The sequence below is a fragment of the Chrysemys picta genome, chromosome 7, assembly GCF_011386835.1.
Source record: "Chrysemys picta bellii isolate R12L10 chromosome 7, ASM1138683v2, whole genome shotgun sequence".
NCBI lineage: Eukaryota > Metazoa > Chordata > Testudines > Emydidae > Chrysemys > Chrysemys picta.
Window position 1 is genome coordinate 75901368 of NC_088797.1, and position 24040 is coordinate 75925407.

The 24040-nt window shown below is 40.0% G+C and overlaps 1 protein-coding gene across 40 annotated transcripts in view; it reads right to left on the bottom strand.

The window, feature by feature from the left end:
• LDB3 (LIM domain binding 3) overlaps positions 1–24040 on the bottom strand; it is a 206971-nt gene that overhangs the window by 72486 nt on the left and 110445 nt on the right. For 16 of the 40 annotated variants that reach the window (XR_006175507.2, XM_042854704.2, XM_042854703.2 and 13 more), the window contains 4 exons: positions 19145–19348; positions 15220–15234; positions 5647–5816; positions 5204–5240 (listed from right to left, as the gene is read on the bottom strand). Coding sequence is in view for 39 of the 40 variants with exons in the window: in XM_042854704.2 (XP_042710638.1) it covers positions 5204–5240; positions 5647–5816; positions 15220–15234; positions 19145–19348 (426 nt within the window). In the remaining variant the exon portion in view is untranslated. Of the gene's footprint in view, positions 1–216; positions 1189–5203; positions 5241–5646; positions 5817–15219; positions 15235–19144; positions 19349–20818; positions 20837–22733; positions 22757–24040 lie in introns of those variants that run through there. The other 24 variants (XM_065551825.1, XM_065551823.1, XM_008170268.4 and 21 more) reach the window with 16 other exon arrangements.

Consider the following 24040-nt stretch of genomic DNA (forward strand, 5'->3'; position numbering starts at 1 on the left):
TGTGTGTTCAGTTCTATTCTTGTCCTTTTATACAGGCTACACCGAGCTTTCTAATTCAGATCATTTTGAGATCTGTAAGAATTATGTTTAATTGGGAAAAGCTTATTGACAATGTTCTCTATTGTGGACAGAACATTTCCTCTCCTTCTGATATACTTCCAAGGTTTATTTTATTTTCCAGAGTAAAGTATTTGTTTAAAACAGGCACATCATTACTTTAGTTTTTAAAATCCTTTTATTTCAGATAAAGCATGCTGCTATATACAGAAAAAAGTGAGGGATCAAAACAAGAGCAATACAGAATGAGCAGCACTTTGCCTGAAACTTACAACATGCTTTTAAAAACTTAGTACATGAATTGTCTCATATATTCTTTTTACTTCTAAGCCATCTCTAACGAAGTGTCACCTAATCCCCTTTTCTTCACAGTCTCACAGCTGCCACATTCCACCTCTATCTTTCTCCCCAAGACAAATTCTGTTTTCAAAGGGAAAACTATAAGCAATGTTGCCAGCAGTGACTCTTAACAATATAGCACATTCAAGAAAAATAAACTTATCACATCTACGGTCTTATCTGAAACATTTTTTAAATATTGAAAGAAATTAAAAGGACTATGTATTTAGAACCTTTCAGCTAGACTTAGTAAGTTTTTCTTCTCAACTATCTAGCTCCAATTTGACTTTCTTACAGCAGTCACACTCTCTGGAAAGGTATATCTCCCCTCAACCCCCAAGAAAATCTGACAATCATTTCTCTTGTTGCTCTTTGTATTTAAATAAAGTACAATGGCTACATCTTTCCCCCATCAATACTTTAAAATTATATTTTATCAGAAGGCAAAAAGAAATCCACTTTACATTGAAGATCATTTGTAGGTCTGGTTTTTTTGTTCTTTTTTTTTGGTGAGAGTGGAGAAATATCAGGCTAGCAACAGAAAACAATAAAGGCAGGCACTCAGAGAAAACCCCCTATCTTATGTCTTTACTGTGTATGTATATATATGATACCCCCAGGTTCTAACTCAGGAAAGCAGTTAATTCTTTAGTGTAATTTTATATCTTGCACATTTATTTGTTACACATGGGTTTTTAACTTTTAACATTAAGGATTTGCGCCGATAGGCCGTGATGCCAGTTGCGCAATTTGGCAAAGCGTGGGCTGTTACGTTCCGTTTCAAACCTTTCCCTGTGGCATGGAGAAAGAGAGAGAGAAAGAAAAAGACAGAGAGAGAGAAAGAAGGGAGAAAGAAAGGGGTTAGGGAATGTGGCCACTACTCCCCTGCTTTATAACTAGGGCAATGGCAATTTATTTGGATTTACGTTACCTCCCAAAATAAAGGCAAACTAGGCTGGGTGATCCTTTTCCAGAGAAATTTTGGAAAGCTTTTTAGATTTGTATTTTTGAGCTGAAATATAACAAATTTGTATTCCTTGGTTTTGGTTTTGTTTGACAGGGCTGCTTTTGCTAGAAATTCTCAGCATAATTCTACTGTTTTCCTGCCAGCAGACTCTCAGTATTTTTTCCAGCTGAGCAGGAAGTGAAAGTCAACATTGTACAAGACAAAATCAATGCAAACATTTCCTATCCTATAATATCTAGGTCAGCCTATATCTTTTCTTATAAGGACCATCGGCTCCAAATTTGAGCAATGTTTCCTCTTAGCTTTTTTGCTTTTGTTAGAGATTAAGCAACGAGAACCTGAAATCCTGCAAATGTTGATATTTAAATAAGTATCTCCAGACATTTGAGTTAAAAACAGAACAACACAGAGGCAGAATCTGTGTAGTGCTGATCACTTCCTTCCAATATCTAAGCATTTTCAATTCCCATCAACTTCAATAGGAGAGAAGGGCACTCAGCACCTCACAGGTGGTATTCTACTTCTTTCAGGGTTGGATCTTTTCTGGATACTGTCCTCTGGTTTAGGCCCCAGGTTTTTTAAGTTAAAAATATAAACAAAGGGGTGTGGTGGAGCAGAGAAGAGAACTTTACAAAACCTATTGGAAATTAAAATGTTCACATGATTTGTGCATGTGTTTGTTTCAAAGCAGACATGTTCATTTCTCCTGAAAGGCTGATATCCAAACACAAAACCACTGTATTAATACAGGAGAGCCAGAGAGTGAAACTGATTAGAGAAAAAGAAAATAAACAGACCAGGCTAGTTTCACTCTCCAAGCTTTACAAAGCACGAACAAACAAACAACCCCCCTCCCCCAAAAAAACCCACAGAGTAAATGGTGACAAGTCCTTTAAACTTTTTAAATTCTTCAGTTTCTAACAGCATAATATGATACAAATAACACTTCTAAGGAACTCTGTTGATGTATGATTTCTCAAATGCCACTTTATGCTTATAAAAATAAAATTATTCAGAATACCCCTAGCTGTGATGCTGCAACTTTGAGAGGTATTTTTTCAAAGCAATGTGCAGGGTGGTAGCTGTGCAGCTTCAACTGGATTTAATAGGAATCATGAAGTTTAAGAAATCCCTCATTTTTTTGAAGTTATATCCCTCCATCTCCACATACGGAAGGGTATTAATTCAAGAGATGTCTGTTTTACTGGCGATAGACAAATTACTTATCAATTTTTCAACAAAACATTCATAACAATCCCAATGCAAAGGAAAGGTTTCATAACAAATGGTAATCTTACATCAAAAGTACCTCAAAGTGCCTTTCATCCACTGCCCCATGTGCCTGTGTGGCTGCCAGTATAACTTGAACAAAAGAGTCATAAAACACACTCATTATTATATTAAGAAACAGGCATTTTGCCATCTGAAAATTCCTGCACATTATGGGCTCTGTTCAGAGTCCATGCCAGTATCTGTGACAATAGGCACCAAGTCTAGGGGTGAACACTTGCATTAAAAAAATAGGAAAGTTACTTGTGTTTTCCTTCTTTGAAAATGTCTAAAAGAAAAAGTAGACATGGAGCTACCACTAAGTTTGACTCAACCCTTATTATTGTTCACACCGAACAAAGCTGATACACAGAGAAGAGAGGAAAAGCACGAGAGAGAAGAGAGCATTCTTGGCAGGCATGACTTTCGACCAAAATTCTCCATTACATGAGAATTCTGACATTTTAACTTATGTGTACATGAAACTTTTCCATCAGGGATGGCATCTGACAGTCTGATATACAGCTCAAACTAATGGATCGCTAAAGAACTGCAAAGACTCCTGCAGTATTTGTACTTCCAGGGGATCCCTTCGCCTTTGGCTGCCCCAGAAACCCCCACTGTGGATTTCAAACCATGAAAGAGTAGCAATGTACAATGCTGCAGGCTCTGTCTACAGTAATTTATGCTGCTGGGAGCCTGGGGGTGGAGCTTAGCATAATGCACACCCGTTTATACCTCTGACCTTTTGTAACTAGGACCCTGTGAAGGGGTTTCTGCTGTATTGGGTAAGAGGGCAGAAGAAGAGGGGAGCATGCTGTAAATATATCACTCCCTCCTTCCATGCTTTCCAAAACGTGCGGTTCACCGTTCCAGGCCAATGGGGGTTGTGGGAAGCAGTGTGGGCCGAGGGATGTGCTGGCCGCTGCTTCCCGCCGCCCCCATTGGCCTGGGACAGTGAACCGCGGCCAGTGGGAGCTGCGATCGGCCGAACCTGCGGACGCGGCAGGTAAACAAACCGGCCCGTCCCACCAGGGTGCTTACCCTGGCGAGGCGCGTGCCAAAGGTTGCCAATCCCTGGTGCAGAGACTTATGTGTTATTAACCAATTAGTCTTTTAAAAATCTATCCAATTCCAAGTGTTTTTTTTCAACACCCAGGCCTTTCTATATGCATCTTCTATTTATGGACCACAGCTAAAGCTCATGACAGTCTACATTCTGCCCACAAACAGATGCATGGGAACCAAGCCCTTGCATTAGCAGACAGAATTTAGTTCTAGTGAAGGTCCTTCCTGTACATAGTGTTTGTTTGGATACGGCAGGATTTGTATTAAGTTCCATTGAAGTTAACAGGACTTCAGTACACACTTGCTGAATCGAGACTTATAATGAGATCAACAGGAATTGTGTTGGCATATTTGAGGACAGAATTTAGTGCAAGGGTGGCACAGTCTCAAACTGATATGGAGGCATCTAGCTACGCAACTTTCAATGAACTGTTGTGGAACCTGGATGGGAAATACATCCAGTTGAAAATATATCCCTTGGATTTGTATTTTCATATTGTAAGTAAAAAGATACGTGTTTTGCTCATCGACTCATCATTTGTAACCCTACCTTACTATGTGCAGAAGGATCAACAGTCCAAAACCTTGCATATAATCCATTTCATAATAACACAATTTAAACATTGAGTGGGCAAAATACCAGACAGATCACAAACTAAACAAGCTGTTTAAAATATTTTTGGCAAGATAGGGATGTGGAATATGTAAATAGAATACATCAGGCTAGGACCCCATACACTCTAGTTCAATCACAAGTTGCTGAACTAGATGTAGAAATCTCTGGGTGAAATCTATGGCTTGTGTTATGCAGAAGTCAGACTAGATGATCATAACTGTTCGTAACAGCCTTACAGTTTATGAGCCTAGGAATGTGTAAAATCCTTACTGGCAGAACATTTGAAAATGGATATGTACTTTTCTCCAGTAGCAAAAGCAGTCCTGTATCCTCATACTGTGTATTATCTAAAAAAAAAAATCATTTTTTTCTGTTTCACATAAAATATATTCAGGTGATGATTATTCCATGTCTATAATTGGAAACAACTACATTACTATATCATGTCAGCTGAATCAAGTGCCAATCACAGGATCATCCAAATAAATTGCTCATTAAATTTCAACACTACCACAACATCATATATTTTCATCCAGTTACAGAATTGAATGCAGTCACATAGGGTCTGATCCTATGAGCCCAGCACAAACAGCACTCCCACTGAAGTCAATGGGAATTCCATGTGCAAAGAGCTTGCAAGATTGAGTACTCATTCCAGGATTTTGTACTGTATTACACCTAACTGTCACATTGTTATCTTTTCAATCAAGCACTTCTTGCAGATTTCTAAGCCAACAGCATTTTCATTTTAGTGATTGTTGAGTAAATGTGTTAGAATATTTAAGAAAAAAATCTAGTTTTGTATTTTCATATTAATGCCATTTTAGAGCATTAGGTATTGGTTATCAGTAAGGAGAAGGCCATAATGCCTGCTGCTAGTTGCCTACCTTGATCTCCTCAGGGCTTCTTCATCCGGGTCTTGCACTGCAGAAATGAAAATGTTTCCATTAAAAAAACCTACTAGGTGAGGCCCACAATCCAACCCCAGGTTACCAGAAAAGCATAAAAGAAAATACAATCTAAGGGGATAAGCATGGCAGCTTTCCACCATTAGGTCATACAGAGATATAAAGTGAGCAGGAGCAACTCTGGCTTCAGTGGAATTTACAGGATCTTGTTTAGTTAATGATTATTATTAGCACTCACCACAATAAAAGAATAGTACTCGTGGCTGATTAACTAGATTCAGAGCTTTGTGAGTTTAGCCCACATTGGGGAGGTTTACTGAAGGAAGTGAGTCATCTTTGAGACTCAACAGCTAGTGTATAAAAGAGGAAAGAAAAATAAAATTAATCTAAAAACAAATTTGGGGCTTCATTGCTTGACTTACTGTACTCCGTTCCGGTCATCTGGGCAAGGATGCGGAAAGACTTGGACTGCAGATTGGCAGAACGGCGAGTCCAGTCGTCAAGCTCATCCTCAGACTTGTTCTGAGTTTTAAGCACAGCCTGATACACAGGAGAGGCACTATCTATGTGAGGATCTTTAACAGGAAGGCTACTGAAATGCAGAAAACGGCTCATTATAAAACAGCACATCCCACCTCATGTTGTAGTTTCTACTCCAAAACAACCAACAACAAAAACCAAAAATATTGTTTTTAAAAATACCCATTTGCCTAAGAAATAAACAAATTACAGTAGATCAAAAACATGTGAATTGAGAACATTTCAGTTCACTTTGTCTTTAACATTCCATATTATTATTATTCAAACCAAAATGTTTGCCAGTCTGTCCATGACCCCTAAGCCAACACAGCCACAAGATTGTGGTAGTAATAAAATCAATATAAAACAATAAAGGATGGTCAGCAAGTCAAGATTACTGGACTAATTGGGTATTGTTACCCCTATAATTGTGCATAGTTAGTGCCTCATGTTGTGGAACTAATTAACTGACCCTAGAGTATATTCTTGCAGTTGTGGAAATGGATCATTTTATGGTTACACTGAAAAGGAGAAAATATATTTTGATTATAAAAAGTTAATTTAGTGCAGATTTTTTAATTCTTTCCAGAGGTAGGCTGGTACCAAAACGCTGAATCCAAACACTTCAGAACATTAGAAAATCTGGATTCGAACTTGAGGCTCAGACACTTCTCTAGTTATTTCATATTTCAAACCTTCATTATTAAACTATACCTAATGTTTATGATCTCTCTGATGACCTTGCATGGACTGTATAGGAAGAACCATTCAGTTTTGCATACCTAGAGCTCAAACTACAAAAGTTCATATGACACCCTAAAGCACCAATTGAGTTAACCTCTAATTTGATTTATGATGCAAGTTGGAAGTAGACATGGTAATTTAATAGTTTTTTTCTCATCAAAATAACTTTTGCATAGTGTGCAGTTAAATTTAATATTAATAGAGCTGTAGATACATACATTGATGGTGATGTGTGCAGTCATGTCATACCTTGGCTCCAGGACTCCTCTAAATACAAGATTATTTCTGAAGTGAATGATTTACATTGTAACTGTATGATCCATGCCTTACAGAGCTTTGAAAGTGGCATGCTCGATGAAAATTGAGAAAAGCTATTTTAAAAATTAAGGGCCATATTGTCCAATGAGCTCCCTGCTATAAAGAGCAAGGAATCACAGCAGCCACCTGTTATAAAACTTTCCTCTAAAACCTAGGCAGTTGCCCAAACTTCCTACTTGGCAAGATACAATTCTCTAGAGAAGACCCACAAAAAGCAAAAATGGGGGTGTGGTTTGACAATGTGAGAGGAGTCAGGGAAAAGCCAAAGTAACTGGTATGACACTGTGCAGACAATAATATAATTCGCCACAGGAAAAAGCATTGCCAATTACTGGCGCTCTCAGCATAGCATAATATAAATCATATCAATGGATTTGTATCTGCAAATACCATGGGGATGTGTGTGTTTCATGTCAGAATAGAATTACAGAATCGTAGGACTGGAAGGGACCTCGAGAGGTCATCTAGTCCAGTCCCCTGCACTCGTGGCAGGAATAAGTATTATCTAGACCATCTCTGAGAGGTGTTTGTCTAACCTGCTCTTAAAAATCTCCAGTGATGGAGATTCCACAACCTCCCTAGGCAATTTATTCCAGTGCATAACCACCCTGACAAGGGACTTGGACACACTGTATTTAAATATGCCATGGATCCCTATTCCCTATATAAGCCAGTTTGAAAGAGCACTATAATGTATGTGACCCCCCTATGGACCCACCTCTAAAGGGGGTATTTGCAGCTGTTCCTTCCTCCCTCCCCCTCCCCAGGATATGCTACCTTCCATCTTTCCTGAGGATCCAACAGAATGCTAGGAAGCAGCACACTAAGCTTACAGTTCCTATTCTTTTGCACTTCTTACACAAAAGGGGAACATTCTTAACATAATGGACTAATTTTTCACTGTTGGACCATAAATTAGATTATGCCCATAAAATGGCTTCAACCAGGATAAACCCTGCCACAGTGCCCAGAGGTGAACTGGAACATCTGCCCAGTTGGAAGAGTGCAAGAACAGAAAGAAGCTATAACCTCACTTTCGGTGTCTACCTTCTTTCCATCACCATGGTATCTAAGGGCAGGTCTTCACTGGGGGGGGGGGGGGAGGGTTGATTTAAGATACGCAAATTCAGCTACGCGAATAGCGAATAGCGTAGCTGAATTCGACGTATCGGCGCTGACTTACCCCGCTGTGAGGACGGCGGCAAAATTGACCTCCGCGGCTCCCCATCGACGGCGCTTACTCCTACCTCCGCTGGTGGAGTAAGCGCGTCGATTCGGGGATCGATTGTTGCGTCCCGACGAGACGTGATAATTCGATCCCCGAGAGATCAATTTCTACCCGCCGATTCAGGCGGGTAGTATAGACCTAGCCTAAGTGCTGACAGGTGTGGGAACATTGGGGGACTAGTTCATCTTGCAAAGGTAGCACTGATTCTGAGCATCCCCTCTGTAGTCTCCACCAGCAGAGCTCCTGTGTGGCTCCAGCTGTAAACTAAAGCTGCATCCTTCCCTCATCCCCATCCCCCTGGAGACCCTGAGGGAAGATAGGGGAGGGACAGCATCAGCCTCCTTTAACTGAATTTTCCATGTGGAGCAGTAGGCCTTGCTAATGCAGGGAGGTATAAATTACACCTTCCACTGAGGCACTAGTGAATCAAGCCTTATATCAGAAACAGCCTTAGTATAAGGGCTAATGAAGAAATTTTGTAATGTGAATAGAAAGGAAAGAAATGAAGCCTACATTATAGTCATTCAATCGCCACGTCTCACCCCTCAAACTACTCTCCAAGAGAAGCATGAAAATAAAAAATATAAATAACATTGTATTCCTCACAGCAAATGATTTAATAAAGGTTTCCAATTAGATGGTAACATTTTCATGTTTCCAACTACACTTTATATGTTCATTTTTCTACTGAGTAAGCAGCATCTTTTGCTTTTTTACTGTAATGGATGACTGGCTGCCTATTACTGGCTAACAGATGATTAACTTTATATCCCGACTTACATTTTGATCCTGCTGGAGCTTAAAACAATGCTCTGTTTGATTGCAAATTTCACAGCTGCAGAATGTGATGGATACTGGATAATAAAACTCAGTTCATGGATGGTACTGCTGACTTCAACTATCAGCTATGTGTTACTGTGGCAGTACTAGCATTTGGGTCATGGACAAATAGCCAGGTTCATTTTGCTAAATCCCCTACTTACACTGCTTTGTTCTAGTATTATGATGGATTTACCAAAAAAAAAAATTGATTAAAACTATAAGTATAAAAATGACCAATAGCTCAGATGTGGCTGTGCAGCAGTAGAGATTGGGTCTGAGATTTCAGAATAGCAATATGTATCCGGGTATATTAATATCTTTATGGCAGACAATAAAGACAGGAAATGGATTCTGGTGAATTAACCTTCCCTCACTGAATGAAGTGCCTCACTCTAAGTCAAACTAGGTTATCTAGTTGAGCAAAACATACCGGAACATTTCCAATTATGACTTTAATGCAACAGGCCTCTATCTTTGTTTGAGTCATAATTATACCACAAATAAGTATTAGGATATATGAGCCAGTAGGAATGGTAGTGTATAATCCAGAGCAACACTGTGGCTGGTTATGGTCTTTCCAAAAGCTTAGATGGGGCACCTGACTCTTTCAGAAAACTTGATAATGGAAATAAAAAAAAAGACTTATCAGTTACTACTATGCCCTTTCTTCATTTTAAAGTTTGTTTTCCTAGCGTGTGTGTGCACACAAAAAAATCTGCCCAAATAATTTAGGGCATTTTGCTATGATTGAATAGAAAATTATACCTTTGTTCACCTCATTAGGTGGGTCATTCATTCACAGCAAAATTAATTTGCACCAAAATAAGATCTATAGACAATCAAACCTCTTTGAATAAGGAGTAAAGTGTCTGTGACTTTCTATTCATTATAAGCTATGGCTCAACAAGTGGACCATATACTGAAGTCAGTTCTTACTCAGGTAACAAAAGGTTGAGTAAAAGTTAAGTAAGGGCTTCAGGATTTGGGCCTTGATGTAAAACTACAGTTGAATTTCTATGAAGAAGGGTATTTGATCCATATAAATACTGAACGGATGGCATTTCGATTCCAATTAGTAACAAAAGCAATTACAGAAATTATCACAGACTTATAAGGAATTGTAAAATAGCCATCCATTTTTGTTCATTGTAAAGAAAATCTAGAGTCTGTTATTGTTGCTTAATTCAGTTTACACACTCAAAGGGTTAATTTCAAGTGCCGGTCTCAGCTGGGTGCAACTCTGCTGAAGTCACTGAAATTACACTTACATCTGGAGTGAATTCGGACAAAAATCTTTAATAACTGGTAAAAGAGGTTTGACTGAAATGTACATGAAACACATGAGTACGAGATCTTATGGGTACCAACTCTTGGTTCTTGGTATATTCTGAGTTATAATACAACGACAGGAATGATGGGAAAAAGGCACACAGACAGGGCATTCTCACTCTCCTAACTTGATGTCCTGGCATGAGGGTTTGAATAATTCCAGTATAAATAAATTGATTCGGTATGTTTGAATGATTTTCTTACATCAAACAACATGGGCCTGATGCTGATCTTACTTACCCCAGCTTTAACACCATTGACTGAAATGATTATATCAGAACTTGGCCCCAGACACTGAGGTAATATTTTTATTATTATTCATTTCTACACAAGCGTACACAGTGCTTCAAGACTTCACATAGCAGAAATCGCCTATTATATTATTTCTCAAGCTGAACCTACACTCTTGAGATCTGAAGTCTGCATCTTCTTACTCGTTTACATACATGGGGCCAAATTCTCTGCAGAGAACTGAATCTAAAGGAGAATTTGGCTAACTGTTAGAATACCGCTTATACAGTTATTTTCATATTTAGCAGCAAAATGCTTATTTCAGGCTTGAACAAGCAAGGCGATGAATAGCCTCAACTCCACTGTAGTAAGCTGGAGTTCAGAATAGTCAGCATATCGCAGAAGGCACAAGCAGCACCCTGAAGGATCAAGCCAATGATATGATCAAATGAATATAATCCAATCACTGGCCAGGCCTTTACTTTTGAGATGATCTGATCAGAGAGAAGAGTAGAAGGTTTGCTTTAATGCCTAAATTTAAAGCATAGCATATAACCTACTGGGGAGAATCTAACATTCACTAAGTGAGAAGTTAGGAAGTTCACAAAAAGAAAGCTGTGCCAACAGGCTGTTGCCCTGAGCAAAGCATATTTAAAGAGCCGAGTCTGAGAACTCAAAGGATAGAAGCACTACTCTGATCCAGATTAATATTAGACTGAAGGCTTGTCTACACCGCATGGCAAAGCACTCTACAGGGGTGTAATTTGTAAAGGACCTAACTGCCCCGAGTAGACCTTGATGGAGTGCTCTAACGGTATGTCTACACTGCAATTAAAAACCCACAGCTGGCCTGTGCCAGCTGACTTGGGCTCGCAGGGCTGTTTAATTGCGGTGTAGACGTTCAGACTCAGGTTGGAGCCAGAAATCTAGGACCACCACGGTGGGAGGGTCCCAGAGCTCAGGCTGCAGCCAAACATCTACACTACAATTAAACAGCCCCTTAGCCCGAGTCAGCTGGTATGGGCCAGCCACAGGTGTCTAATTGCAGCACAGACATACCCTAAGGCTACATCTACAATATGATGTCTAGAATACATTACAATACATAGTGTACACATACTCGCACTCTGTATCATACAGCTAGCACAAGTATAAACAGCAGTGTAGCTGTGGTAGTGCAGGTAATGGCAGTGGACGCATCGCTTAGCCACACAGAGTATGTACCCACTCAGTGTTTCCCCTAGGAATTGAAATTTGGGGGGGGAGGGGTTCGAATTTATGGGGGGGGGTCAGGGCCGATGAAGGGTGAGTCCATGAGGGTGAAGATGGGCTGTATGGCACCATAATAAAACCTGAAAAATGTTTCATGACCATTTTATTAGATTTAACTCATGTTTTTAAAATCATCACACAAATTAAAGTTAGCTACTCAAGCCTTCTATGAAGCACTACATCTACATCCTTCTTGGTTTCTTGTTATAATTTTGCACAACTTTATTAATGAACTTCTTGAATGCAATGTGTTCATCTTTGGTGGCTTCTCATGTGTCCGGTACTTCCATTCCTTCAATTGATATGCTCATTAGTTCATTCGCATGATCAGGCAGAAGGCAACTTCTTTCAGAACACAAAATTCTATTCAATGATGAAAAAGAATGCTCAACTGTAGCTGTTGTGACTTGGAGTAGCAAGAGATGTATACCTACTTCTTTCATCCCAGGAAACATAGCACAAAGATCGGGTCGAGCCACTAGTGATGATAAAAAAGAAGTTGAAGTCAAATCTTCATTCATTCACCGTATGATATTCCACTCTGTGTTCAAATTCTCTATTCTGTCCTGAGTACATGGCAGCCCCATTTCTGGTAATGCCTCACTCCACTCAACTGTCAGTGTTTTATAGGACAGGAATCTGTAAATGTTATGTAGAGGTTAAGTAGAATCTAGAATCTATATTTTCCAAAAAGAACGAGGAGTACTTATGGCACCTTAGAGACTAACAAATGTATTTGGGCATAAGCTTTCGTGAGCTAAAACCCACTTTATCGGATATATGCAGTGGAAAATACAGTAGGAAGATATATATACACACAGAACGTGAAAAAATGGGTGTTGCCATACCAACTATAATGAGACTAATCTATTAAGGTGCATTCAGCAGCCATATATGCAAATGTTTTGAATGTGGTGAGACAGTTCTTCACTTTTTCAACTGTTGAGTCTTTCACTGTTGCACCACATGCTTCTAGCCAGTCAGTTGAGTTTCCTGCAGAAAGACAGTGAGCATGTGCTGGTCTTGTTCAGAACCAGTGTTCAACTTCAGGATGAACAAGTGACAATGCACTTAACATTTGCCTCTAGTTTGTAGTGTGTGGTATCTCTTGCTTAAATAGAAAGTCTGATGCTACAGCCATGTTTGTTCGCATGAACTGTGTTGTGTCTCCAGCATTCTTAACAGCCTTGTTAATACTCACCGGTGTTGTCCTTGGTCAGTGGAGACTCAGAGTTCAGAAGTGCTTTCACATGAGTTCACCTCCCGGGGAGGAGGGGCAAGAAGGCACCTTGCTCATTCCTCCAGCTGCTCACTGTTCGCTCTGGCCACTGTTGTTCATTATGCCACCGTTCACTTCTTTGCTCTGTTGCCATGGCCCTGTGCCGTCACCTTCTGCTGCCACCTGCCACTGTGACCTCTGCGAGTTGGTCTCTTGAGGTTCCACCCAGCTCTCAGTGATTTCAGCTGAGCTCTCAGTGGGGGAACCTCGCTGCTAGTGCAGACTGGGCTGTCTCTTCCACAGAAACACTGTCCCACAGCAGGTTTAAGCACTTAGACCTGATTATCAGTGATTTCAGCAGTAGTGATCACTTAACAAAACAAAAGACTATCCATGGAGCCTAATCAGCCCTGTCTTTAAACAGTGGAGAGGGACAGGTCAAATAGTACTTGTGACTCAGGCAGACCATCAAGCAAAACACCTGTCCCCACCCTCTCTCTTGATGCCCTCAATCTGCATAGGCTAAGTACAGTTCTACTGCCCTTTACTCATACAATAAGAATAGCAACATTTCATTCCCCCCCCCCCCCCACACACACACACATTCAAGTGATTTTTAATCCAACCCCAGCCAAAGTCTATCACTTGGGCAACACAGCTCTGTTTGCTGGATACCTAGATATAGTAGGTGTGACTGTAAATACAATCTGGTCCTGCAGCCTTTCCCCCAAGCTCATCACTAGTTGTCAGGGAAAGCTCATTTAGAATTTGCTTACAAATCATAACTTGAAATTATTAAATTGGCCAACATCACCAAAATGAACGCACTATGACATCATCATAAAAAACAACATCTGTATAAGGAAGCTAGTCTATGTTCATACTTTTCAATCAATAATACTTTTTCAGATTCATGTATTTTATCATACACTTTATATGCTTTAAAAGTGTGTATTAATGTTTCAATTTCAATTCAAATGTCCAAACAATCACTAAATTGGCAACACTGTATGTAACTAGTTCACAAAACTGGGGGAGGGTGTTGGGGAAATTCAGGGGGGGCGTACCCACTGGTTTCAGGTGGGTTTGTATTCAGCAGAGCTAAGCTGTGCCTCTGCTGCTGCTGCCCCTACTACCATGGCTACACTAACCGATGCATACACCATACGTGCATGAAAGCAGGGGAATAATCATGTCTAGCTTGTAGTGCAGACGTAACTTAAAAGGTACCTAGTTTGTGTTAACATAGGAATGAAAGAGGACTATGTTAACACAAACTACGTACCTTTTAGAGCACGCCAACAGGGTCTCTACAGTGCAGTTAGAGCACAACATGTTAGGATGCTTTATAAATCACACCCCCATAGAGCACTTTGCCGTGCTGTGTATACAAGCCCTCAGAAATCACTCTCCAAAGATGAAGGAAATGCTTCAATGCTAGTTCATACAGTGTAGCTTCCAGATTAGCTTTCTACTTGAGGTAACAGAAGAGGATTATTTCATGGGCGTATTTCCAAAAAGTAACAGTTCACTAAAACTGCCTGATACATAAAAATAAATGTCAGTAACTATTTAATTTCTAAAATTTAAAATTTAATATACAAAATGGAAAAAAAATTGGAACAAAGCTGCTGCTGATGTCAACTGGCATAGCTCCACTGACTTCACTGGTGCTATGTCTTATGTAAAACAACAGAAGAGCTGACTCCTGGCTTTTTATCTAGATATGTTTATTTCCTTTTGTTTCCTTTCCAGCTATATTTACCTTTATTCTAGTGTTCATCATTTGGACCCTTTATCATTACTCAGACTGCCCATGTCAGAATTCTCTAACGCTAAGGAATATTTAAATAAGTACACACTTTTCCCCTCCCATTAGAAAATACATTGAATTCTCATCTCCATCTGCACTTAGTGGAATTCTTTCATCTTATCTGGGATTTTCTGGAAGGGTCAGTCTCTCCTTTCTGTGAAGCATCAGGGACTGGCCTCATATAGGAGAGGCATATTGGACCAGTGATCTGATCCAATATTGCAAATTCTTTATTCTGAACTGCATTTGACAGATCTCATTTAAGAGCCGTCTATGAAGTTACCAGGACTTCACATGCTCAACAGTGAAACTTTATAACTATGAGACTGTCTAAATGGCAGTTTTAAAGAGATATGATTTGTATTGTATGACTTTGCATATACAATAAAATGCCTCTAAAATCCATATATATGAAAGAAGTGAACCTTTTTAAAAGAACACACACATACACTGTACTTCTTTCATTGTGTTTAGCTAATTGGAAATATGGATCTACTTACGCCAACGGAGATTCACTGTGAGTCATATGGTCAAAACCCAACAAAAGGCATTGTGCGGGATCCATCATTATGGAGCATTGGGATGTGCACAACAAAGTAATGTTAGTATCAGAAATTAGTGAAGAAAAGGATTGAATAAAGAGAAAAGAAAAGAAATGATCAATAAAAGGGAGCACAAAGAGATACATAAAAATGTTAGCACTTTGAATAAGCTCACTGGTTATCCCCTCAATATCAACTATGTTAAAGGTACAGCACACATTTCTCCTTCCCATACCCATGAAAAGATTAAAAGTTTTCTATTCCAGATAGAATAGAATGTCTAACAAGAGAAATATGGGGTCACGTGCATCCCAGGTCTAACTCCAATAAAGGCAGTGGAGTTACACCATAGATGAATTTGTTTGATAATATTTAAAGAATCCCACAAGGAAATCAAATAATCCGTCAAGACCAAAGACCCAATCCTGCAACCTACGTGGGCAGGCACCTGCACCATACAAATCTCCATTGACTTTAATGGTAAACCGCACAGGCATATGGTTTAGGCCCTTAATTTGTTCTGGTTTGCACCATGCATCCTCTCTCCCTAACCCCTTCCTTCCATATTAACAGTTGTCACAAAAGTCCTGCTGTATTTGGAAAAAAAACAGGCCTTGATTTGCCTCCCACTTAATGGATTTATACCAGTGTGAAGTCAGGTTAACTACAGTTGGGTTACTCTTCATTTACTCCAGTTTGAGAGAGAAATGAGAAGGTTACAGATGAAAAAAGGTTTATTAAGGGTTTATAAGTATACCATTTAAAAGGCGTATATTTCTTCCAATAAATCAGCATGTTTCTTTTGGGGCTCTGATGGTTGTTGTATAAATATTTGCTTAGATAAATCTGAAAATGCATATTGACAAGCGTAATACAAGTTCTTAAGGAAAGTAATTACAGCGTATATTAGGCTGTACCTTGCCAGGGCCGGCTCCAGCTTTTCTGCCGCCCCAAGCAACCAAAAAAAAAAAAAAAAAAAAAAAAAAGACCAGCGGCAGCACTTCGGCGGCAGCTCAACCGCACCGCTTCTTCTGCGGCAGTTCGGCGGCGGGTCCTCCCTCACTTCCTCTTCGGTGGCAATTCGGCGGCAGCTCAAAGAGGAAGAGAGGGAATGAGGGACCCGCCGCCGAATTTCCACCGAAGACCCGGACGTGCCGCCCCGATACCAGACAGAGTGCGGCCCCTCTGAATTGGCTGCCCCAAACACCTGCTTGCTAAGCTGGTGCCTGGAGCCGGCCCTGTACCTTGCAGTCCTTGCAGAGGCATGACTTGAAACTGCATGAATGAGGACTGCAGGATCAGGCCCATGGAGAATATGCTTTAGGAGTTTTTTTCACAATATCAGAGTGAATTACATGTCCATTACATTAAAGACCAAGAGCTTGTCAACTGACTATTAGTAATTTCCAGCCGGTTTTGAGTCATGGCTACAAACAACATTTTCCCTAACAATGGCAAAGGAGGTTTATTAAAAAAAATTAGCTCATTCTGGAATTCAATTTTTTTCCAGGACAAATCTAAGAAGTTATTTTCTTTTAACTTATTTTGAGTTTGGTCTGAAATAAGAACAATTTTCAGGAAAAAATTGCATTTCCCTCGTAGGATAATATAGAATTCTGAGGTTGATATAAACATAAATTAGACAAAAACAGAATTATTAAGTGCTATTGACAGAGCTAAGGATTCCGAAACAGCATCCAGGGTCCTTGATTACACCATATTTAATCTAGTTGTGTAACATTTTTATATAACATACATGCATTTTAGGCCCCTCATATTGGATTAAATTTCAGTCTTTTTAGAGAGGCTGTTTATATATTTCCTTTACTGGTTGTCACACACCATCATGAACCTTCTCGTTGCTGAAAAGCAGTTATACTGTGCAGCACTGCAAAAGTGAAAAGTATGTATTTGGATCAACAGAGTATCTTGTCTGTCTTCACCACTTTCTTTACACACAAACCTCTATCTGTCTGCTCAAGACAACAAAAGAGAGGGGTCATAATCACCCCACTCTGGTTTAAATCAGCAGTTGGGAGAAATTATTAATTTTTAGTAATGCATACAGTATTGTGGAAACATCATTTTTAGCTTAAATATCTTCTCAACTGTGAAATATGCAAACTCCTGTTTATCTTAAGTTAGAGGTTTCAATTAAACAGCAGTCGTTAAATATAAATCCCAAAGCAGGATAACATAACATTGGGCTTCATTCTGAAAAACATCAAACAATAACCTGTAATAAAAATGCATCTTACATTCTTTTTATACAAATGAGAAATACTCCTCCATTTTCCTTGCCTGTTGTGCTATGTAATCAATGCAGTTATCAGACTGAAACTATGGTTGTTATAATAGGCATTATTAAGACAATAACTATCCATATTTCCAACTCCACAAACCTTTTCTACAGGTGAAACCTACAAAGTTGCTCTTTATTAACATTCTGATAGCAATATTCTACTTGAGTAACCTTAGCCCTTATGCTTTAGCAGCAACCTGTTTCTCTGAGCTTGATGATGGATATAAAAAAAAATTAAACAAAACCGATGATCTGCTGTCACTTATACCAATGTAAAACCAGGAGAACTTTGCTGAAGTCAGTGGAATTACTCTGGATTTACACCCAAGTAGTTGAGAGCAATATTCAAACCACAGAGATTAATTTAACAGTTTGCACATCAACTTAAAAAAAGTGCTGCCAATTTCCTTACTAATAATATTTTTACTCTCCATTTTTGTAATACCATCTTAGAGGCTTAAAAAAATTTCTTTCCCTATCAAGTTTGCATACTTTCCAGTTTCTCAATGCTGAAAAGTACAGTATATTTAGTTCCCATTCCATGTGTGGAACCCACAACCATATCAGAGGGAAATGAATGGACAGGCTAAGAGCAAGATACGCCCCCAGTAATTTCTAACTATTTTTTCATAGGTCAAATCTGGGGCTTACCTTACCTGACAAAGCATCTCTCACCAAGGGTAACCATGGAACAGATTGAGAGAGTCAAAATAACTTTCCTTTTTTGCTTCAAATACCATATATAAAATGGCCTGATTCCACCACCATTACTCTCACTGAACTGTGCCTAAGGCCAGGTCTACACTAACCCCCTAATTCGAATTAAGGTACGGAACTTCAGCTACGTGAATAACGTAGCTGAAGTTCGAAGTACCTTAGTTCGAACTTACCTTGGTCTACACTCGGCAGGCAGGCTCCCCCGTCGACTCCGCGGTACTCCTCTCGCCGAGCTGGAGTACCGCAGTCGACGGCGAGCACTTCCGGGTTCGACTTATCGCCTCCAGACTAGACGCGATAAGTCGAACCCAGAAGTTCGATTGCCAGCCGCCGAACTAGCGGGTAAGTGTAGCCAAGGCCTTAGTCTGTGAGTAGTCTCATTTACCTAGTGTGAGTAACTGTGGCAGAATCTGGCCTGACGTGAAAAAGCCACCGAAATAATGCGGATATTTGCAAATAGCTAGTAGCAGGATTTTGGGGGGGAGGTTATGACTACAGCTCATCCCTCACCTCAGAATGTCTTCTGCTACCAAGTGAGAACTATTTAGTTTTACAGACAAAAACCTCTCTGTATAACCATGTGGGATTTCTCCAAGTCATCAGAGTTTCCAAATCTAGGAAGAATACTGAAAAAGGAATTTTTTTATTCTAAACACTCCTCCTCCTTTTATCTTTCAAAGGATGTTAATTCCACCTCAAAATACTTAAAGGAAACACCAATCTGTATTTTTCAGTGCAGTGCATAAAGATACCTCCTCCTTCCCCCGCAAAATCCAAACAAACAAACAAGGAGAGAAAAAGGATGAGAGGAAGGATTCATATATCATGCAGATAGGTGCCATTTTACACAAGAAAAAACCTTACCCAGCAAGTTCACCACCTTGGGCCTGTGCCTGGCCTGCGATGGCATCCATGATAGCATCCTGGGAATACATGCTGATCGGGGTGTTATACTGGGCATGAATTATAGTGGCCTTGCCACCCGGGCCTTTCACCTCAATGGGTTTGTGTGTAGACAGGGCAGAGTCCTTCAGGACATTAGGGTTGAAGCGTTCCACATACTCAGTGCTGGGGTTATGTGAGAGTGAGATTTGGAGACGAGACAAAGGGAGAAAGAAAAGAAAATAAGGACAAACAGGTGATAATTATAAAAAGAAAAAGGCAGCAGCAGAGGAATGCGTGCACGTGCCTAAGACATCTCACCAAAAAAGCAACTGTTCAGACTGCTGGAGAGAAGGAACACACTGCGTAATGGATAACATTAACAAGGATGTGGTTTTTGTGTTGGCTGATAGTTTTGTAAACTTGAGACAGTTGCAGCCACAAAACAAAAATTATGGCAAATATAGTTGCTATTATACATATGTAGCTCTATGTCTACACCCAAAGAGCTCCCCATGTATTCCTTCAATCTTTTTAGAAAGATCTTCTAAGGTACTAGAAAGTTTAATGAGTTGAAATAAACATCTGCTTCTCTCTTATGCAGAATTACATTTTTTTCTATATGGATAATTCATCATGGTGCTATTTAGTACTCATGCTTTTCATCTTCATAGCCCTTTGCAGATATTAACAATTTAATCCTTATAGCACCTCTGTGAGGAAATGTGGAGGTTACCAAAATATGTAACCACTACAGGATAAATTTATTGCAAGGTCAGTCCTAAATCTGTCTACATCACAGTCGATAGGACAATTGCACTCCTTATCCTGAGATAGTTGCCTATTGTGACCTCCATGTGGGTAAGGATTTTTATTAGGGAAAATGAGGCACAGGCTGTTTAGGTGACACCCAAAATCCTGGAGGGAATCAGTGTCAGAGCTAGGATTTGAACGCCAGGGTTCCTCACTGTCAATCCTAAACTTAGATCATTAGGCCATGACTCTCAGCATCTTTGTAGACAGTGTTATACTCCTAGAGTTTAGCTTAAGTTTTTCCAAGTAACGTTTTAAATCGGATCTTCAGTCATTTAATTAACTGCTCTTGGCTACCACATGGGACACCATGGTTAAATTCTCATCTGTCACCCCCACCTCCTCCCTCAATCCACCAAGGAAATAAAGTGTTTTGGGTGTTTCAGACACTATATGCGCATCCCTGAATGGTAGGGATTGCTTCACAGTGCTCAGCAGTAACTCTTCCAGTTTACTGAGCAACAATGAAGAAAAGGAATCTGCAATATTCATGGCAGGTCAGAAGGATCGGGCCACAGTATGGGCCTTTTAGAGTGTTTGTTAATAGAAGATGCCCCCTCAATCATTAAAGGAGAGAGAAGAAAATCAAGGGGGTGAAAAACTCTTCCCACAAGTTGTGAAGACTCCCAGCAGACAACTGACTTGAGACTTGCGCTGATTATCATAGGTGATCTGCTCTCCCATGCAATGGATTCCAACTCCTGTAACAGCCTTTTGTTTGGTGAGATGCCTTTATTGAGGCCAACAGGAGAGAGATAGTTGTGCATTTTTGCAGCAATATTTGAGAAGAGCACTGACAGTAGCATGCAGCAGGGACAGGTGCATATAGATGCACACACATACCTTATTGCGAACAGAGCCCTGCAATACATGCATAGACATTTTGAAGGAATTAAGAAGCTTCATTATGCATTCGGTACAAATAAAAAACATGCATTTATTTGAACATTTTCACCATTTTAAATGTCTCTTAATTAACGTGTTTAATAACCATGAGAACATTAGCCTATTGATACCATCTTGTAAAATGACTCACAAAGAAAGAGAGACTGCACATTATGCCTACTATTGGCTTCTGAAAATCCCCATGTTTTGTTATTGAGGTGACTTCTCCTATCCCCACAATGTATCACGCTATCGGAGAGCAGTTCGGAATTCATAGACCCTGGAGATCATTAATTCAGTGCTCTCCCTCTTTTCCATTAATAGGAGAAGGAAGACTCAGTGAAGGCATCAGTTTACCTAAACTGAAGCTGCAATTTGTATGAAAATATAATCCAAATCAATCCAAAAAAGGGCAAGAGGTCTCAGGGATGCTTAGGCTCGCATAAAAATTACTGATTTCAGTGTTGGAATGTGGAATTGAAGCAATTTCACTGCTCTCTTAACAGTCCTTCGCAAGGCAAAACATCAATTGAAATCAATAGGCATTTCCATAGAAAGAACTAGAAAAGGTCTCTTTCAACTGCAGAGTTTCTACTGCAATGTCGTGTTGGGAGGGGAGGAAATGTTAATGTCAATACAGGATGCTCAGTGCAGGACCTTTGGCAGAGGTGAGGAGCCAATTCTAGCAGGAGCAAGAGACTAAGAGCTACAAATCTGGGATCTCTGCAAAAGATAATGCTGACAGGCATTCAGCAGGTGAGCAAAATTTATACAGCTTGGTAGCAGAACTCTGGAAGTATGCAGGAAATGTAACAGAAGAGTGTAAGATAAAATATAGCCCATACTTTGATTTCTGCTACATCGGCCCTACAACTCCAGGGAAAAATTCAGTCCTAAGCGTAAGTGGGAAAATGCTCTTCTGACTTCAATGGAAGTTTTATCCATTTGTTTCTAGCTACATCAAGGGCTTAATGTGGGCACCACACACTGCCAAATCAGTGTAAATTACACATATGTTGCTCACCCTCTAAACGCCAATTCAAGTTGAACTACTCTATCATTTCCACCCATCCTCTTATCAGTTAAACTTGATATTTAACTTGCTTCATCATTTACTTCGCTGCTGAATTTATCCCAATCTTGAGTTCCCATCAGTTTCTGGACTTCCAGAATGTTGCATGGGCAAGAGCAACTTTCAATCCAGAGAGGTCAAGCAGGAATTCAGAAGGGATCTTTCTGCTCGCTCCTCAAAATTGAAGGTCAAAGTTGAAGGGGAGTTGGGGGAATTTCCCTGCCTAAAAGCTGATGGGTCAGATCCTCAAGTACATACTAACTCCTTATTCAGGCAGAATTCCCGCTGAAGAAATGTACGTCTTAGATATTTAAAACCCAAGAGCTAAACGTTGAAGTCAATGGGAATTTGGCTGGAATTGGACTTCAAGATTTGTATCTATCTCCTGAAGCTAAAAATACATTGGTAATTATATAATAAAAAGCCTTTAGCCAAAGCCCACAAAATCCTGGGGGTATGAAGACTATTGGAAGAATTAAGAAGAAATGCATGTATGACTTCAGGGAATTAAAAAGATCTGAAAAGCTCTTCAAGAGTTGAGCAAGTTCCAATCCAAGTTACATTTGCAAAGTTAGGGTATCAACATGAAATTCTAAACAAGCAGGAGAGTTTCAGAAATATTGTTAGACTAGAACCACTTCTGGATATAGTAGCCATGTATGATGCCTGCCGCGCCAATCTGGTCTTTTTCAATGCTTTTACCTTGCAAATAGACACAGCAAGAACATATGGGCTCATGCTACCCCAGAAAACAAATCCCCAAACATACAGCATAACACGTACACACTATTTGATACTAACTTGGCAGCAGTGTTGGCTATGACCTAGGGAAGAGAGAAAGAACAAACAAACAAAAGGAACAATAGTTTTAGAGTGTCAAGGGCAATATGTATTAACAAGGGTTTATAAAGCTTTATCAAACCATCTACAAATAGGAATAGAAAGCAACAGTATGCCTAAAAAACCACAATGGATTAAGAGAGAGGAGAAATGTAGGGATTATAGTTTATCCACAGAGACTTACTAAGGTACCAAGGCATTCTGGCTGATCCTTGACAACATTTTTATTACTGTGCATCACTGGAAGTATTGTTATTGAGGGTTACAGAGGCAAGGAAGCAGAACTATTTGCAGGCTGTATACTCCTCTTGAAATAACACAAGTGGGAGAGATTATATCCTCCTCCCCAGACACTAAATATTCATGTATGTAATGCCAGTCCCATCAGCCTGGCCCCGTATAGTCAATCCAGTGAGCAGGATCTGCTGAAGAATATCCAAAGAAAATATCAATAGATATTTGAAGGAAAAAGCCCCTCTACTTAACACATTACTGACCTGAATCTGATCTCACTTATATTGGTTTTACAGTGGTGTATATCAATTGATTTCAGTGGTCACTCCTGATTTTACACCAGACAAAGTGAAAAGCTAATCAGCCATGTAGTGGGATCAGTTGTCTCCCATGCAATCCCCTGTGGCCAGGGAAGCCTCTGAGGTGCCCTACTAACAATTTTTCCCTCCAAGGGCTTTTTAAACTCAACACAGGCTTTTCTTGTCCATTCAGTATCCCTTCTTGAGGGTCCAAGTTTAATCACATAAATAAAGCTTCAAAGTAAAACTCAGAGTCCAAAAACACAGTCCATCATTTTTAACCTTTTGTCAGGTCACACCCAGGCTTTTCCTACTTTAAATTGCAGTAGTGAAACCCCACGTCCTAGGTCTTTTTGCTAGAGCCTGCTCTGTCCCCAACAGTCTCCAATTTACCATACTCCCAGACCTTCTTGACTGAGGCCTTTCCTGTCTTTGCAGGCCACTCCCAGACCCTGCTGAGCTGAAGCCTTGGGCTCAGGTCTAGAGCCACAGATTTCTGCTTTGGCTCCAACCCCCCTGGCATCAGGGTCGTCCTTGCAGAAGCCTTTTTTATTTCCTGAGCCTCCCCCTTTTCTGCTGCCCTTCATAAGAAATTACATGAGCCAACCGAGGTGTGCCCTTTTGGTAATCACGGTTGGCTAGCCCAAAGCCCTCCAGTCTTTTAGGAGCAAGCCACTCTGTTACAAGGCCTGAGAGCATTAATTTTGAGGCATTAATATTGTGTCTTTTTGAGGT